The sequence below is a fragment of the Vicia villosa genome, linkage group LG1, assembly GCF_029867415.1.
Source record: "Vicia villosa cultivar HV-30 ecotype Madison, WI linkage group LG1, Vvil1.0, whole genome shotgun sequence".
Classification (NCBI taxonomy): Eukaryota; Viridiplantae; Streptophyta; class Magnoliopsida; order Fabales; family Fabaceae; genus Vicia; species Vicia villosa.
The window spans coordinates 45375927-45393613 of NC_081180.1; the positions used below are offsets into that span (position 1 = coordinate 45375927).

The following is a 17687-nucleotide window of genomic DNA, read 5'->3' on the forward strand; positions in this document are numbered from 1 at the left end:
TTTCATAGGAATGCCTCTTGAGATAAGCATAATTTTGACTACTTTCTAACTCTTTGAATGTCAATCCCAAGAATCCTGGATGCAGCTCCCAGATCCTTCATATCAAACTCCTTATTAAGTTCAGCCTTCACCCACATTACATCTTCGACATTGTTGTTTTCTATGAGAATATCATCCACATAAAACAACAAAATAAAAATGAATTACCAGGTCGAAATCGGAAGTAAACACGGTGGTCGAACTGACTTCTAATAAAACTTATGCATGCCATGAATTTGTCGAATATCCTATTCCACTGTTGAGGAGATTGTTTTAGTCCATATAAAAATCTCTTTAGTTTGCACACATAATCTTCCTTTCCCTTTTCGACATACCCTTCAGGTTGTCTCATCAGGATTGTTTCATCTAGATCACCATACAAAGACGCAGTCTTCACATCCATCTGTTCCAATTCAAGATCGAATTGTGTCACAATGGCAAGCAACATTCGAATGGACATATGCTTCACAACAAAAGATAACACATCATTAAAGTCGACGTCTTCTCTTGAGTGAAACCCCTTGTGACCAACCTTGCATTGTATCTTTTCGACGCTACTCCTTCGATTCCTTCCTTAACTTTGAAAATCCATTTACGGCTGACTAACCTTGCTCTAGCAGGTTTCTTGATTAGTTCCCAGGTGTGATTATCATGAAGAGATTTCATCTAATCATTCATGGCCTTCAGCCATTCAGTTTTATTTCGAATCCTCATAACTTCCTTATAGTCTCTAGGTTTTTCGTCTAGAACCTCACTTGCAGAGATTAAGGCATAAACTATAAGATATGCATACCCATGTCTCTGAGGTGGCTTGATGACTCTTCTCGACCTATCTATTGACAATAGGTAGTCATCGACAGTTTCCTCAACTTCCTCAACATCTTCTGTTTCTTCTTCGACTTCATCTGGGATATGCAATTCAGCGTCAACATGCTCCACCTCAACAGGAATATCTACCTGTTCTAGCTCTTTGTCAGATATTTCTGCACTTCGACCAACATCATTAGTGTTCTTAAAAGCTATTTCAGCTTCATTGAACACTATATCTCGACTGATGATACTCCTCTTGTGACCTTGATCTAGGCATCATAGCCTATAAGTTGTGAATCCTTCAGGATATCCCATGAACATGCATTTCAGAGCTGTAGGTTCGACCTTGTCTTACCTAATTTGAGCATAGGCTACGCAGCCAAATACTCTCAGTTTGTCGAGATCTAGTGGATGTCCCGACAGAACTTCTTCAGGTGTCTTCATATATAACGCAATCAAAGGACATATGTTTATCTCATAACTCTGATATCGTCGTCTCCTTTGATATCTGTTGAAGAACCTTATCACCAAGGCTCAACAAAATTGCATTATGGGCTTTCTCTATCATGGTCGTCTTTCCTCTTTCCATTAACGCAATGTCCATAGCCGTCGCTCCCTTCAACGCTTCCAAACAACCCTGTTGAACCAGTATGGCTTTCATCTTCAAGCGCCACAGAACGAAATTGTTCACACCGGTGAAGTTTTCAATCTCATACTTTGTTGAAGGCATCTTCTCCTCGAACAAAGTATAATATGGAACACAATGGGAAGCACGAAGAACAACAAGGATTGGTTATAACTGTTATTCTTTACTTTCTCTTTCAATCAAGATTACAAGTTACAAGAATAACAAATAACCCGCTCACCCTAAATTAGGATTTGTAGTATGCAATGAGGAGAGACTAGTATGCTATTTATAACAAACCTAACATACTAAACTAATGGGCTTTTTTCACAAATACCCATTACAAGCCAACTTAGGGTACAAGTTAACTTAAACAGTTGGACATAACAAACAGGCCAAATTCAAAATACTAACAACCCTAGCATTTCGACACCCACATACTAGAACACACTTCGACTACAGTATGTAGATCTTCGACACATTCTTTGTCGAAACAGGAAGCTACTCTTCGACCTACTAGAGTTTGATCCAATTCTCGCAATATAAAATATATTTAGACATGCATGCAAAATTTAAAATAATTTATTTAATTGTAAAATGAACAATATTCATATAAATTTAATAATATTAAATAATCATAAAAAAAAATGAACCATGAGATAAAAAAGAAACAAAATTAATATTTAATAATAAGAATTTTATCTCTCAAATTAAAAAATAATTTATTAAAATAAAATTGATATTGTTTTGACAACGACTCGTGAGATATTGTGATATTTTGAACTTTGTAAGTGTCGTGATTTATTTTAGTAATAGGAATGAATTAGTGATGTGATACATTTACCGACTTGATTTTTAAAACATTGATCCAAGCACATCCTTAATATTTGCATTTTTTTTTGGTTGCAAATTTTAAAGATTTTCAAAATTGGTTTGTAGTATTTATTTAAATATATATTTAACATTCAATCATATAATAAACTTTTTTACACCTACATCGAATTTATTTATAAAAAAAACGATTTTTACTATGCCAAAGATATCACTACGAATTTAAAAATAATAAAAAAAAAAACAAAAAAAAAACTAGTAGTACTACAATCCAACGCTCGGCAAAACAATCTGAGTGACTGAGAAAGATTCCACGGCGGTGCAAGTGACTTCACCACCATACACACCGAAGCTATTCTGCAAATCCATTTTCCCTTAACGGTCCCAATTTTCAATCGGCTCCTAATTTCTCAGCTTAATTTCATTTCCATTTGGTGGATTTTGCCGCGCCTCCATCCATGGAAGCCACCGATAACTCATCAGAATCCACCGTTACAAATGTACAAAATAATTTCATATATTCATTCAATTCGTTTTTATTGTTCATTTTCTTTTCAATTTATGATTGTTTACATAGCTTACCATTATCTATCAGTAGAACAAACAATTGTTAATGGTTTCTTTTCGTTAATTAGGGTTCTCAAAGACTACCTGGTATGGTTAATTGGGGCACAGCAACGGTTATTGCAATGTTTGCAGGCATGTTATATGGTGGTAGCAGAGAGGCGTCTTCTTCTGTTGTAAGTTTATGACCTAATGTTCCAAAACTCTGCTTCAGTAGCAATCTCACTGTATTTGAAAGTAAAGACAATAGTTCAAGCAGAGGTCCTTTTTTAAGGACAGAATTATATATTATGTAGTTTTGTATGAGTTTGGGAGCCCAAAATAATATCGGCCGATATTTTTAGTGTTGTGGTGAGCCCCCGCCATGGCCGATATGCTATAACACTTGGTACAAGAGAAATGAACAGATAACTAACATAGACTTTTTGCTTAATCCTTATTTCTTGTTGAGAATTTTGTAGACTAGTAACTTAAGAAAGAAGATACAAACCCATTAAGTGAAGACCATGAGGATGTCACATCCTTTAACAGATGATTTGGATTAAATTTATGCTTGATGCTTGTATAGTTTAAGAATCTAAAATAAATTAGACATGGGTTGTTTTGATTGGTAGGTTGGAAATACAGTATATCATAAACTTATATTTTGTGTATGGTTATTGGTTTTACTTTGTTATCCCTTACTCTGCTTCCATTTTCTCCCATGTTTGGAGGAAAGTTTCTTCTTAGAAAGGCATGACTAAGTCAATTCTTTTCTTTAAATTGCTTTGTTCTTCTGTCCCGTGTAAGCGTTATAGATCTTCAAACCATCTAGTGTAAAGTTTTTTAAAAAAATCTGCCACCTTCATGAACTACACATTTTAATTGTTTTCATTATGCCTGCTCCTGCATGTAGAGTCGTGGTGAAACTCAAATATGTTTAAGCTTTACATCTAATGCCAAAATGTTTATCATTTTATTTGTTTTCTTTATGAAGTATTGTTGTTTAGCCTAGGACTAGGAGCTATTTACTCTGCTTCTTAGTAATTGTGCAGTGATTACTATTTCTAAAAGTCCATTCTTAAAGAGAAAAACAAACACTAAGAATGATTTTGTATGGGAGTTTCGAGGGGAGGGGAAGGAAAATATTTGACATTTTTTATAAGAATGATTTTGTCTAGAATGATAAAAGAGTGTTAATCATTACTATATTTTTAATTTTCTTGATACTATAGCAACAAAAAATATATTTAGAAAATTCATGTCAGCCCTCCAAAACCCTCTTTCAATACAAATTTTGAGTTCCACCAAATTAGAGGGTTTTTGGTGTTATGAATGAAAGCAAACCCTCCAAAATCCTTCAATTCTTTCCATTCAATCCTTCCCTTTTTTTCAAAGCCCTCCACTCCTTTCCCCTCCAAACTCCCGAACACACCCTAAATGTTCTTGCCCTCCAATGGAAGGGCACTTGATTGATGGAAATCTCCACTCGTGCATGTAGAGTCGCAGTGAAACTAAAATATGTTTATACTTTACATCTAATGCTATGAAACCTCTCTCAGCCTTTGCAAACATTTGTTTAGAAATAAATATAACTACCCTCACAAACACTATTGTTGATTATACATTCTGTTTCTTGCCAACTATGTAAATATCAACACTGCATGTCTATATATTATCACATACAACTGCAATCCTATGTTTTGCCAGAGCAAGGATGCAGAAGTGATGTTGAAACTTGGGAGCACAGAAGATAAACGAGCCCAATATCGATTGATGAGAGATGCAATGGAGAAACGGTTCATTCGAGTTACACGAGGCGCACTGGTTGGAGGGGTACGGCTTGGAATGTTCACTGCTGCATTTTATAACATACAAAATCTTCTTGCAGAGAAGCGAGGAGTGCATGATGTTTTCAATGTTGTGGGAGCTGGATCAGCCACTGCATCAGCTTTTGGTTTAATAAGTAAGAAATCACACCGAATATGGATTGTCTAATGTTACTTATTTGATATTCTAATATGCCAATTCTATTTTAACTTGTGAAAGAATTCTTTAGGTTATATAAAGGGAAAATGGTTTCTTTGTTAATGCATTGTTTTCTCTTTATGTTAGTGCCAGGATCTTTTCGTTGGCGCGCAAGGAATATGGCACTAGGATCAGTACTGGGAGCAGCATTTTGTTTTCCTCTTGGTAACTATATTATCTCTGAGTATTTCTCATTGCTAATCAGTAATAGGAGAATGCCCTGTTAGAGTTTTATTGCCATTATTACTCTTGTAGTGACCTGCCACCAATTTAATAAAAAACAGCTTTTGATTGTCTTTGCTAATACTAATACTGATAGGAGAAAGTCCTGTTATGAGAAGAGTTTTGTTGCCATTGTTACTTTTGTAGTGACCCACCGCCAATTTAATAAAAATCAGTTTTTGAATTTTGACTATCTCTCTGGTAACAGGATTTTCTCTCCTGTTAACAGATAAAAAGAGAAGATCCAAAATTGTTATTCAAGTGTTTAACAGATTTATGCATTATGGATATGTGGCTATTTAAAGTTGGGTTTCCATTAATTGTTTGGTAGGTTGGATCCATTTGAAGATGGTAGAAATAGCTAATGAAGGGGAGGCACATTCAGATCAGAGAGAAGTAAAGAGTGGGGTTAGTGCTGCAATTGAGAGACTTGAAGGAAATTTAAGAAAATGAAAGAAAGCTGTTGTTATGTGTGACATCATACCCCTTGCACCTCTTGCCATTTTTATTTTCTCAGAGAAGGGTGTAATATATAGTGCTGGGCAATGGGGAAAGCATTTCAAATGCTACTCATATCCTCTTCGTAGGAAAGTTAGTTCTAATTCAGGAATTTAGCGTCGGGTTTTTTGAGTTGAGATTGGCCATCTGTTAGGTTTTTTCATATATTCTTGTGGCTCACAACCAAAAAGAGAAGGAAAACTCTATTACAACTGGCATTATGAGAAAACAAAATCAATGCATAAGCAGATTGAGCAATGCACTTTAAGGGCATTTGAAAGAGTATCCTATGCTTTTTTTTTAATAATAATGTAAACACTTGTGGAAGAGTATGGTGAAAGAGCTTGTGATATTAAGTACAAACGTTTACTTAGAGCTTATGTGACATTTTTCAATGAATAACTAATTTATAGAATTTGTTTTGGCAATATTCAGGTATTGAAAAAAAAAAATACATCAATAACCATGTTCCGGAGAAAATTCCCAAAATAATCAGGTTTCAGAAACGTCCCAAATGTGTATCTCATTTCAAATGGCGCATGCACCTAAATTTAGTGAGGAGCCGCCAGATGACTTGGCGCGCGCATGCAAGCCAAGTCAAATGGCGCATGCATGAAATCCTGAAGAGGACGCGCCATATGACTTGGCGCACGGATGTAATTCAATTATTTTTAAAAAAAAATTAATAATATTAATTTAAATAAGCGATTACATAATCGATAATATAAACGATTACAACAAGATCTAATTTTCTTGTTTCCATCATCTCTTATTAACCTGTTGTCTAGGAATTTCTTGATGTGGTTGGGTTGAGGGTCCCGCGAAGTCAATGCGATTTGAGTCCATGAAAACTGTCAGGTCAGCATATCTAGAAGACCCGCTTTCAAAAAATCGGTTATCCATGTTCTCAAAGTTTGATTGTGGTGGTGGTGGGGATATGGGCTCCATGGGTGGTCGGTAGCACTGGTCGTTTGAATAATTGGGGTAAAATGGAAATTGGTCTTGTGGGGTCTGGTAGCCATATGTGTGTTGGGTGTGTTAGTGTGTTGGGTGCTACGATGAATGGATGGTTCCGTGTAAGTTGGGTTGGTTAGGGAACATTTTGGATGTTCGTATAGGTCGGGGTTTAGGTAACTAGTGCATGGACCCACACGGGGTTGTTGGTTGTATGGTATATATTCTTGGTTGAGTTTGAGTATGTGGCATTTGTTGGTCTCGGTATTCGTCATGGTGACGTGGTTGTGTGCTTGTGGATCAATGGCGTCGATGTTTTGGTTGAGTGGTGGAAGTGTGTTAGGTTTGTTATTGAGGTGTATGTTTGTTGGTAATGTTGTGTATTCGATAACGACGCAGCTCAAGTGCGTGGGTCGATCAAATACCTCATGTGGGACAAAAACGTTTGACACGTAGTAACCAATTTGAACCAACTCATATATTCAGTCGTGTGTCGCATTATTTGGCTCTCGGGTGCAACGGGAAAATGTAGGACGTGGAGTTCATGTCTCTTTCACATCCGACATCATTCTGAAGCGTAATCTTTCCAATTGGGATAACCTCGTATTGTTACTAGATTCGACCATCATAACCGTAAGTTCATTGTCAAAGAGACGATTGACCACAACGAGGGTCGATCAAGTCTTTCGCATGTCATGCTCCATTGTCATTGCGGCATGTGTGTATGCTCATCAATATGCATTATCACTTCTATCTCCCGCTTACAAGGCCGAGACTTTGCTCAGCGTATACAAAAATAACTTTCCAATGGTAGCAAAAGAGGATTATTTATTGGCCTACATATGAATGAGAATTTTTTTGACACAACGATCAAATGCGAAGGAATAAAAAGGGTCGCCCAAAAGCAAGCGTATTACAACTGAAATGGATACGACTGATAACCTAGAAAGAAAATGTAGTGTATGTCGTCAAGTCAGACACAACCGGAAAAATTGTCCCGATCTTGCTAGAAGCTCAACAGCATAAAAATTTTACTCACACTATGTAATTTATTTTTAGATCTGAACGGAACTTTTTTTCATTAATCATCTTGGTTACAACAAATCGAAATCTTAACATAAAATTAAACTACTGAATCACACAACATCATATCGAAGAAATTACAACTGTCAAAATAATTTTATGGGTTAATACCTATTTTGCCCCCTGCCATATAGGCGACATTTGAAAAACCCCCCTGCAAAAAAAAAAGTTGGAAGAATTCCCCTAAGATTTGAAGATTCTCTCATTTTAAACCTTCGTCAGATCCAGTCATCCAAAAAGCTTACGTGGCATGTATTTTTTTGATTTTTTTAATTTTTTTCGTTGACTGGATAGCCCATGTGACTTTTTATATTATTTATTTATTTTTTTTATTGCCAAGTAAGCATTTTTTATTATATAAATTTTTAGTAAGCATGTTAATGTCCAAAAATTTGTCTTGGGTGGGAGTTGAACCCAACCCCTTCCACTTAAGATATGCTTCGCCTGACCACTAGGCTGGATATTTAAACTTGTTATATATTTGCTTTTAATTTTTCTTATACTATACTTACGGTATATATATATATATATATATATATATTATACTTACGTTATATATATATATATAATAATATATATACTATACTTACGTTAAATATTTATGTTTTATATATAATAATAATATATTTACGTTAAATAATAATAATAATAATATATATACTAAACCAATCCTGTAGCTATTTAAATAAATTAAAATAAACTAAACTAATTATATTAATACATATTAATTAATTTAAAAATATTTAAATACATTTTTAAATACATATTAAAAATATTAAAATACATTTTTATTTAATAATTAAAATGTATGTTTTTATTTAATATTTAAATACATTTTATTTAATTTAATACGTTTTAATTGTATTTGTTTAATAAGTTTAAATATTAAATAAAAAATATTTAAATACATTTTTATTTAATAATTAAAATGTATGTTTTTATTTAATATTTAAATACATTTTATTGAATTTAATACGTTTTAATTGTATTTGTTTAATAAGTTTAAACATTAAATAAAAAATATTTAAATACATTTTTATTTAATAATTAAAACGTATGTTAGAAAATAAATAACCTCAAAACTAATAATTAAATACATTTTTATTTAACATTTAAATAGTAAAAAGATTACAGAAAAAATAAATAAAAAAAACAGAAAAATGAAAAAATGACGTTAATATAACAAAAATGAAAAAACGTTATTGTTTAAATTAAAATATAACAAAAATGAAAAAACAGAAAAATGAAAAAACAGTAAAATATAAACTAAAATAGTAATAATTATAACAAAAATATAACGTTATTGTTTAAATTAATATAAAATGATTAAATTAAATTAATTAACTTAAATATAACATTAACAGTAAAATAATGTTAAATTAAATTAAACTAATATTAATTAGAAAATATAAACTAAATTAAATTAATATAACTTGTATATAATTAGTTGTATATAATTATTAATTAAATGCAAATAATAAGTTGAATACTATAAGAATAATTAAATGTAAACATATATCAGCTTTGAACTTGCAGTCTAGTGGTTAGGTACCACATCTTGTAGTGGAAGGGAGTGGGTTCAATTCCTACCTCCAACAAATTTTTAACATGTTCAAAAAATAAAAACAAAATAAAATACATGTGGCATTAAAATTAATAAATAAATAAAATAAAAAGCCACCTGGACATCCACGTCATTAGAAACAATTAAAAAAATCAAAAAAATACATGCCACGTAGTCATTTTGGATGACTGGATCTGACGAAGGTTTAAAATGAGAGAATCTTCAAATGTTAGGGGAATTCTTGCAACTTTTTTTTTTGCAGGGGGGTTTTTCAAATGTCGCCTATATGGCAGGGGGGAAAATAGGTATTAACCCTATTTTTTGTAATACCTAGTTATTGCCAAAAAAAAATTCTAATGTATAAGTATTTATTTAGTTGTTTTATAAAATGAATAACGATAATTTTAAATTTAAGGGTATGTTTGATTTGGTTTTGTAAAATTGTTTTTGTTTTTAAAATTTGAAAACATGTTTTGTAGCTTAATTTTAAAAAATTCTTTTTAAAAATTATTCTTTATTTAATAGTTTTAAAAACTAAACCATATTTTAGAGGTTTTGGTTTTTAATTTTTAATTTTAAAAGTTAACAAGAAAAAATAAAAAAAATTGGTACACCGACAAATTAGAATAATTTTACATAAGTAGTTTTAGATCATTAACTCGATGTGATTGTTAATACACTCTCCATCTCATAATAGGTGTTTTCTTTGAGATTTTCACATTTTTTAAGATAATGATTGATTTTGTTGATTTAAATGATAAAACGGATGTCATTTATTCAAATATCCTTATTATTGTTAATACCCTCTCCATTTTATAATAGGTGTTTTCTTTGAGATTTTCACATTTTTTAAGATAATGATTGATTTTGTTGATTTAAATGATAAAATGAATGTCATTTATTCAAATATTCTTATTAATAATAGATAATGGAGTAGTTACATGATTAAAAATACAATAAAGGTAATCTAGAGGAAAGAAATAATAAATATCATGTGAGTATTTAAAGAACAAATAATTTAAAACAAATAAAAATAAGAAATATAACACCTATTATGTGACAAAAAGAATATATAATAAAGAATTCTTTACAACCAAAAAAATTTGGACTAATATAATGGAATAGTATAACAATTTTGAATCAAAATTCAATTAGGAGAACTCTGCATTTAAATTCTGACAGTATCTTAAATAAATAGGATTAATTTTTATGAAGAAACTTGCATCAAAGTGAAACAACACAATAAAAACTCTTCAGAAACTAAACTTTTTTACTAATGTGCCAGATATCTCGTAGGAGCAAGAACTTACATTATTTTATAATAAAGCAAATATGAAATACAAGCTACAACTAAATTCAATACTAAATTATTCATTTGATTTTTATTGTATATTTGGATAATAGTTTATGCTACAATTTTAGTATCAATAATAATTTAAACTTTCAAAATAATTTTTATAATTATATCAAATTTATTTATCATTGGTATCATTGACAAAAGATATATTGATCTGATTGCATTAGAAAGCAACATTAATATCTTCACCCTTGTCTCCATATTCCTCCAGACAAAATTATTGATACCTCACTGTGTAGAGCATTATTTTAACATAATGTTAAACTTTATTTTTTTTACCAGAATTTCTTATAAATAAATAAGTGGGGAAGGAAATTGAGGCAGCTACAATGCTTTTCCAGCAAAGCTACTACTAAAAATAATACAAATCAACTAAGAATAAAATTAAAGAATACAAAACTTGCAGAGTAAAGTAGCTGCTATAAACTTGTAATCTTTGGTGGCAGTAAGTATCAATAAACAGTGAATTTCCTACCAATACTTTGATACTAACTATAAATTATAGGAACGGAAACAGCCAACATAGAGAGCATTCTAACTACTCATTTGTCATGGTTGACTCCCAAAAATCCACCCTTTCTATTTTACTTTCTCATGCCACGGAATTCCAGTGAACTTAACATTGTTGACTATGCAGCTTCCGTAGCTACTTCAGTGAAATATGACATGGTCTTAGCCTGCAAAGATCCAGGAAGATTAAGGTAAGAAGCTGCAATATTATATTTAGAAACATTCTTTATACTATACCATCAAGCTAGACTTATTCAACAGTTTGTATCCACATCATATCCAAACATAGAGGAGTTGTACTCTGACAACTAACATGACCCTCCCAACCTCGTGCTAAAAGTAAACAGTCATGTTCAGGCAATAGTGTGACTGCATTTAAGAATTCAGAATACAACAGTTGCTTTATTTTCTTTACAAAATGTGATTGATAACCAAAAGAAATTAACATGTGACAAATTTAACAGAATGAAATTAATGTGGCATTTCTTATGTTCAATAAGAAAGGGTATATACAGAAACTACCGTTAACTTGTCCAGAAATTGCATTGTCAGGCTTCTTTTCTGACTTTGCCTTCTTTTCTGACCTTTTTACTGCCTCGGCTGAAACCATAAAAGTTTGTTTATTAATAATGGAAAGTGAATGAAGAGATCTTGCCTGAGTGCTATGAAGAAAATGCTGCGTAATATTCCTCATATAATTAGCATAAATATGCTATGCAACTTTGCATAAAAACATGTCTGGAAGTATTGAAGACCATAATCAATATGCCGCCACAGGCTAGACATCAAGCAGATACTTCCTTTGTCTAACCAATCGTACCTTTAAATTTTCTTTTCTTATTAGCTCTCCTCCTTTTCCTTTCTGCCTGTGTAAGTTCTGCTTCTTCTTTAACATCACCCTTACCATCAAAAACCTCCTCAGGGGCTAGCATAGCAGCATCTGAAACAGCCACAGGAGCAATCTACACATAGAAAGTAAAGTGCATTGTAAGTAACTGTAAAGTAGATGCAGAAACATAATTTTGAGAAAAGAATAGCTTTTTACTTCTTCCATTGCCAGAGCAGGTACATTGGTTTGAAAAGACATGTCCTCTATAACCTGTGAAATTCATTTAAGGAAAATAAAAAAACAAAAAAATTAGATGTTTGAACATATTGTATATTGAGAGAAGATAGGAATGTTAATGTCATACAGGTTTTGGAGCATTGCTGAAATGAGAAAGGGCGTCCAGTTTCAAACTGATCTTTTTAAAGAGGATGCTAGCCTGATCACAAGTAAAGGCACAATATTAAGTGTGTAGCAAAATTCAAAAAGGCTAACTACACAGCCTGATTGAGAGCCACTCCAAGGATACTACAAGTACATAAGAAATAAAACACAACCAAAAGATGAAGAGATTAAACAGTGGTAGAAATGAAACAAAGAAATTAAGTGTTGTACCTGATTTTTTAGTTTATCATTGGCTGACAATGGAGCAGAAGTGGGGTCAATCTTCTGAACATATTCTTGCTGTAAAATCAAATAACAGAAAACATTTGAGGAAAATCACACCAAAACAAAAAAAAAAACAAAATGTATGATAAGGAACTGGAGGTCAAATACAATTTGCAGTATTGAACACAGTCAAGAAATACGAACCTCATAAATCTCTGCAAGACCCTGCTTGCTTTTATTATCATCCTGCATTACATGGAAATGTTTTACACAAATTAGTAACATAAAATATAGCTAGTGAGTTGAACTTCAAATTCTATTTATTCAGTTAAACAAGGCTTACCAATTCTTTGACTTCCCGAGGCACTTTCGATGACAATTTAGGAGCTCTTTGGACATCATCAAATCTCCCCTAAAGAAACACGCAGAAAGAAACATGTACATAAATAAGAAACAACAGATAGTGTGTTCTTTGTTTGAGCATGTTTGCATGGGTCTCTTGCATAACTTGCTAGTAATGCTATAATTATATTAATACATAATGTGTTCTTTGTTTGTGCATGTTATGCACGGGTCTCTTGCATAACTTGATAGTACTAATGATATAATTATACTAACACCCTGATAACTATATTGCTAGTTTTCACAAATTAATTAGGCAGGTTAATTAGAATAACTAAATATTATGTTTCCTATAAATTGAAAGGGGGTTAGTGAATGAGCATCTTGGTAATGGGGTGATTTAGGGCCTTTTGACCTTGGGAGGTCGGCAAACCCGTTAAAGAGCTGCCATTGTTCTTTTCTCTCATTTCCGACAATATGATACCACATACTATTGTTGGTGTCACAGCTCCATTGAATACAAAAACGGTTTAAAATCCAACAAAAATGAGGGATCCACTACTTATTCTTGATGAGCTCATCATGAAAGGTTTAGAGATTGAAGAAGAAGATGCTTGTGGATAGCTATTCAAGGTTGACGAATATTTTAACGCATCAGGCATATGTGAAGAAGAGCATATACCAGAAGTTGTGCAGGACATGAGTGACCAAACACTCCACAGTATCTAATATGGAGAGTTAGATTTTATCAGACCCTTAAAGAGCAGGGTTGGATTTTAATCAGATCCTTCAAGAGCTGTCATAGTTTTGATTATCTCCCTTTTACCCATTTTCTAGTAATAGGACACAGATTCTACTGACACCCAATTTTGTATAGAAATAGAAATTTAACATGATGTCATACATATATAGTTTCCACACTTGTGTAAATAACAAGGGTAACACAATGCATTATGGTAGAAGCCTAAATCATGTCATCATGGAACCATAACTTACCTCAATAATCCTTTTCTTGATCATTTCCTCTATTGAAGAATTCATGTCCTCAGTGATTACAGGAGGAGGTCTCACGTTATGCTGAAAGTCAAGATCAACTTCCAAAGCACTATTCACGGGTCTCTTTGCAGCAGTTACCTGTTATAAAATCAATATAGAAGAATACAATAACTGATTAACAGAAATGTTCTACATATGTAACTTATAAAAGGACAGATACAAAAAAGGGGAATGTGATATTACCTCGCCCAGCATAGTCCAAGTTTTTGGCTCTATGTTAGCTTTCTCCATCAGTTTTATGTTTGATTGAATTTTTTCCAGCTGCTTTTCATGGGTAGAAGCAGTCCTTGTCTTCTACATACACGAGTAAAATAACATAACATGAAATTTTAGTTTTAAAAATAAACATCTTCACATCACAATCATGTGTGTATAAACACTGAGACACACCGAAATACCTGTTCATCAGATTCCATGTCATCTTCAACATCAAAATCTTCAGTTTTTTCAAGCAATTGTTCTTTTCTTTTTGAGCCCTTTTCTTTTTTATTCTCAAACAATTGTTCTTCTCTTTTTGAGCGCAATTGTTCTTTTCTTTTTGAGCCCTTTTCTTTTTTACCTCCAAAGAAGTCATCGTACCTGAAAGCAGCAAATGAAAAAATAAACCCCACATACAGATACAATTAAAACATCTAAATAAATAATAAATTCCAAGGAGTTATATAATTATGCAGTGGCATCCAGCCAGTTTCATAACATATGGCTGGAGTTAACATTTACACGAATAATACATAAGCAAATATTTCCCCACAGCACACAACATACAGAATAATAAATAAATAGTAGTAAAATAAATATCGTTAAGCTTAAAGAAAGAGGAAATACCACTTAAATACAGTACTCAAGAAAAAAGAAGCTAGAAAAGAAATTCAAAACTAGAGGAAAAATAATAACAATATAAACACTATCACAAGCTCTTTGATTTCTACAAAGCTTGGACATTAAAAGTAAATGACAAACAGTTGTCAACTTGATTTCCTTCAGTTTTTTCAACCTGTAATAGAGATTAAATAATTACAATAATAAAGACAAAAGTCTTTCATCAGAGTGGTACCAGCTACATCGATCAAACTGATGATATTGTTATAAAATATTAATAAGGTTTAAGTAATTTTAACACTCAATATTGGTAAGTAGTGACTTATCAGCTTGTATCATTGTTTGAACATGGGACATAGAAGAAAGAAGGGATTTTATTGTATTTGAAAGTCTTTTAGGTATATTCAATATTAGTTTAAACTTTAAACGCCATAAATATTCTTTATTCCTTAACTTGATAATTACTTCAATCATCATTCTATTTTCTTGATTTTTTAGGATATGCTGATGGATCCTTTGACAGTGGAGGATAGCTTTCAATTTCATTGGCTGCTGACTCCTGTCTAACTAGACTAGTTAGAGTTAGCTATGAAAGCAATGTTACGTGGAAGATAGAAGACAATAACTCTTACACCAGATTATGGTAATTTGAGTCATTGAATTTGTTAACTATAATGGACTAGTGTTTTCGTAACTATAACCCTCGGCGGTTCTGGTTCTGCTCCAAACATACTTGAGACTAGAGCACCTTAAAAATTAGACACTTTCGGGGAATCGAATTCCAACTAGATCAACTTACAGCATGTTGTTTAAGTTTTATTCCAAACAAACTGAGAAAAAAAAACATTGGCATTTTCCATTGCCATAACACCACATTCGATCAAAAACAACCATATGGATAGCTTTCAACTTTTTTAAAGGCATGTATAGGTAGTTAAACTGGAGTGAAGCAGTTTACAGCATTGATTAAGTTGCAAGCTTGAAATCAACATTCAAATATATTTTGTGTTCGTTTGTGGGAAACTAAATATATAAATACCTTGCATATATGGCTTCTGCTTCTACATCTTCTACATCTTCTTCATCATTATCATCCTCATCCTCATCAATCTCAAACTCACCGGCCTATATAAATATAATGAAAGTGTCTCAAAACCAGAAATATGGAAATAACAACTTAACAAGCATTGAACCATATCAATATGACATATGATGAAAAAAAGTGTCCAATAATAACCCAGCAAAGATCAATGAATTTTACCTTCTCGAGGTCATCATCAGCTTCACTGTCTTGATCTCCCTCCTCACCCTTCTCATAATTATCTTCCTCTTTCTGTAAATAATCATTCAATTCATCTATTTTCAGAAATTTATCTCCAATCCCACCACCTTCACCTTTCTCTTCTTCCTCATCATCCTCGTCGTCTTCTTCTCCTTCTCCTTCAGTTTCTTCAAAATCATCCTCGTCTTCATCAGCTTCATCCAATTCCTCATCAAAACCGTCAAATTCTTCTCCCCACTGGTCTTGCTCCTTTGGCTCCGCCTTGTTAGCAACATCCGAAGGAACCTTCTTCAGCTCCGCAATTTCTTCAGGGTTTTTGGCCAACTGATTCAATCGGCGGCGAAGAGTGGACAATAGCGGCTGTGATTGGAGATCAATTTGATGCCAAATCTGCTCAGCATCGTAGCCGTCAACAAGGAGTTGGTCCAGTGGCGATTTGAGGGAGAAGGGTCTGAGAGAAGAGAATAGGTATTTGGATGCAGCACGAGCAGTTTCCGATACCGTTGAATTCGGTACAAGCAACGAAGGTGGTTCTACTTCTTTCAGGAGCCGTAGGGCTTCCACGCCGGAATCGTTAACGCTCGCCATAAATTGGTGTTCTGTATCTCTCTCTCCTTTCAGGTATAAGGAGGGTTTAGGGTTTTAGTTCCGCGATAATTTGCCGGATTAAACTCTGCGTTTCAAACTCCTTATTTATTTACTTTTTTTTGGAACAAATAAAATCTTTATTTATTTTCTTATTTATGTTACAAACTTTTATATTAAGAGTGAAACCCCAACTTAGTTTTTTTATTTTTGAATACTCTTTCACAAACAATTTTGAAATTCAATTTCTTTATACAACTTAAATAGATTAATCTAGTAAATATAAAAAACTTTTTTAATCTTGATGGAAGTCATATTTAAATTTCTTTTACATTTCATTTTCCCACACTTTCTTACTTTCATTTTAATTTTTCTTAATTTATTTATTATCACAAAAAATATTAATAATCTATTTTTAAATTTTAATCTTACTAAAAAATTTCAAATTTCTTTCGCATTTCATTTTTCCATACTTTCATTTTAATTTTTCAACATTTATCTATTATCGCAAAAAATATTAATAATCAATCATTTAATTATTATTCCCAGAAATATTTAATTATTTCACAGGCCATTATCAACTCAATATTTAATTTTTTTTAATCGATCATTACACATTTTCTCTATCTTAATTAAAATTTCAAATTTCTCTCACATTTTTTCACACTTTCTTACTTCCATTTTAATTTTTTTCTCTATTTATTTATTTATTATCTCACGGGTCACTATCAACATAATGTCTATTTTATTTTAATCAATCATTGTCTTTATTTGAGAGATAATATATTTTTTTTATTTTTTTCTCCATCTCACGATTTTTTATCATTATTTAATACAATTAAATTTCCATGATTATTGTTTATTTTACATTTGTTTTTAAATATATTTTATATCGCATCAAATTATTTTTTTATTTCACGGGTCATTATCAACATAGTAGCTATTTTATTTTAATCAACAATTACTATTAATTGAGAGATAATTTTTATTTTTAAATGTTAATATTTCATTTTTATTATCTCCATCTTATAGTATTTTTTATATGATTATTTAATATAATTGAATTTATATGATCATTTTTCATTTAGTTGGACCGTCAATTAT

The 17687-nt window shown here is 32.0% G+C and overlaps 2 protein-coding genes across 3 annotated transcripts; one reads left to right on the top strand and one right to left on the bottom strand.

The window, feature by feature from the left end:
• Nucleotides 1–2547: 2547 nt before the first annotated feature.
• Nucleotides 2548–5976, top strand: LOC131605301 (uncharacterized). The gene is made up of 5 exons (XM_058877677.1): nt 2548–2805; nt 2941–3045; nt 4559–4814; nt 4964–5041; nt 5430–5976. Exons 1-5 carry the CDS (start codon nt 2764–2766, stop codon nt 5549–5551), a joined length of 603 nt encoding a protein of 200 aa, XP_058733660.1. The 5' UTR covers nt 2548–2763; the 3' UTR covers nt 5552–5976.
• A 5013-nt stretch (nt 5977–10989) lies between these two features.
• LOC131636198 (M phase phosphoprotein 10-like) lies at nt 10990–16674 on the bottom strand. Of its 2 annotated transcripts, none has more exons than XM_058906852.1 (13): nt 15978–16674; nt 15756–15841; nt 14296–14476; nt 14081–14188; nt 13838–13975; nt 12843–12911; nt 12704–12745; nt 12506–12574; nt 12258–12329; nt 12110–12163; nt 11885–12026; nt 11587–11664; nt 10990–11231 (listed from the first exon to the last, which is right to left on the bottom strand). In XM_058906852.1, exons 1-13 carry the CDS (start codon nt 16584–16586, stop codon nt 11227–11229), a joined length of 1653 nt encoding a protein of 550 aa, XP_058762835.1. In that variant the 5' UTR covers nt 16587–16674; the 3' UTR covers nt 10990–11226. The 2 variants fall into 2 exon arrangements, with proteins under 2 accessions (XP_058762835.1, XP_058762827.1); XM_058906844.1 differs by having other exon boundaries at nt 14081–14191; nt 15978–16673.
• Between the last annotated feature and the right edge of the window lie 1013 nt (nt 16675–17687).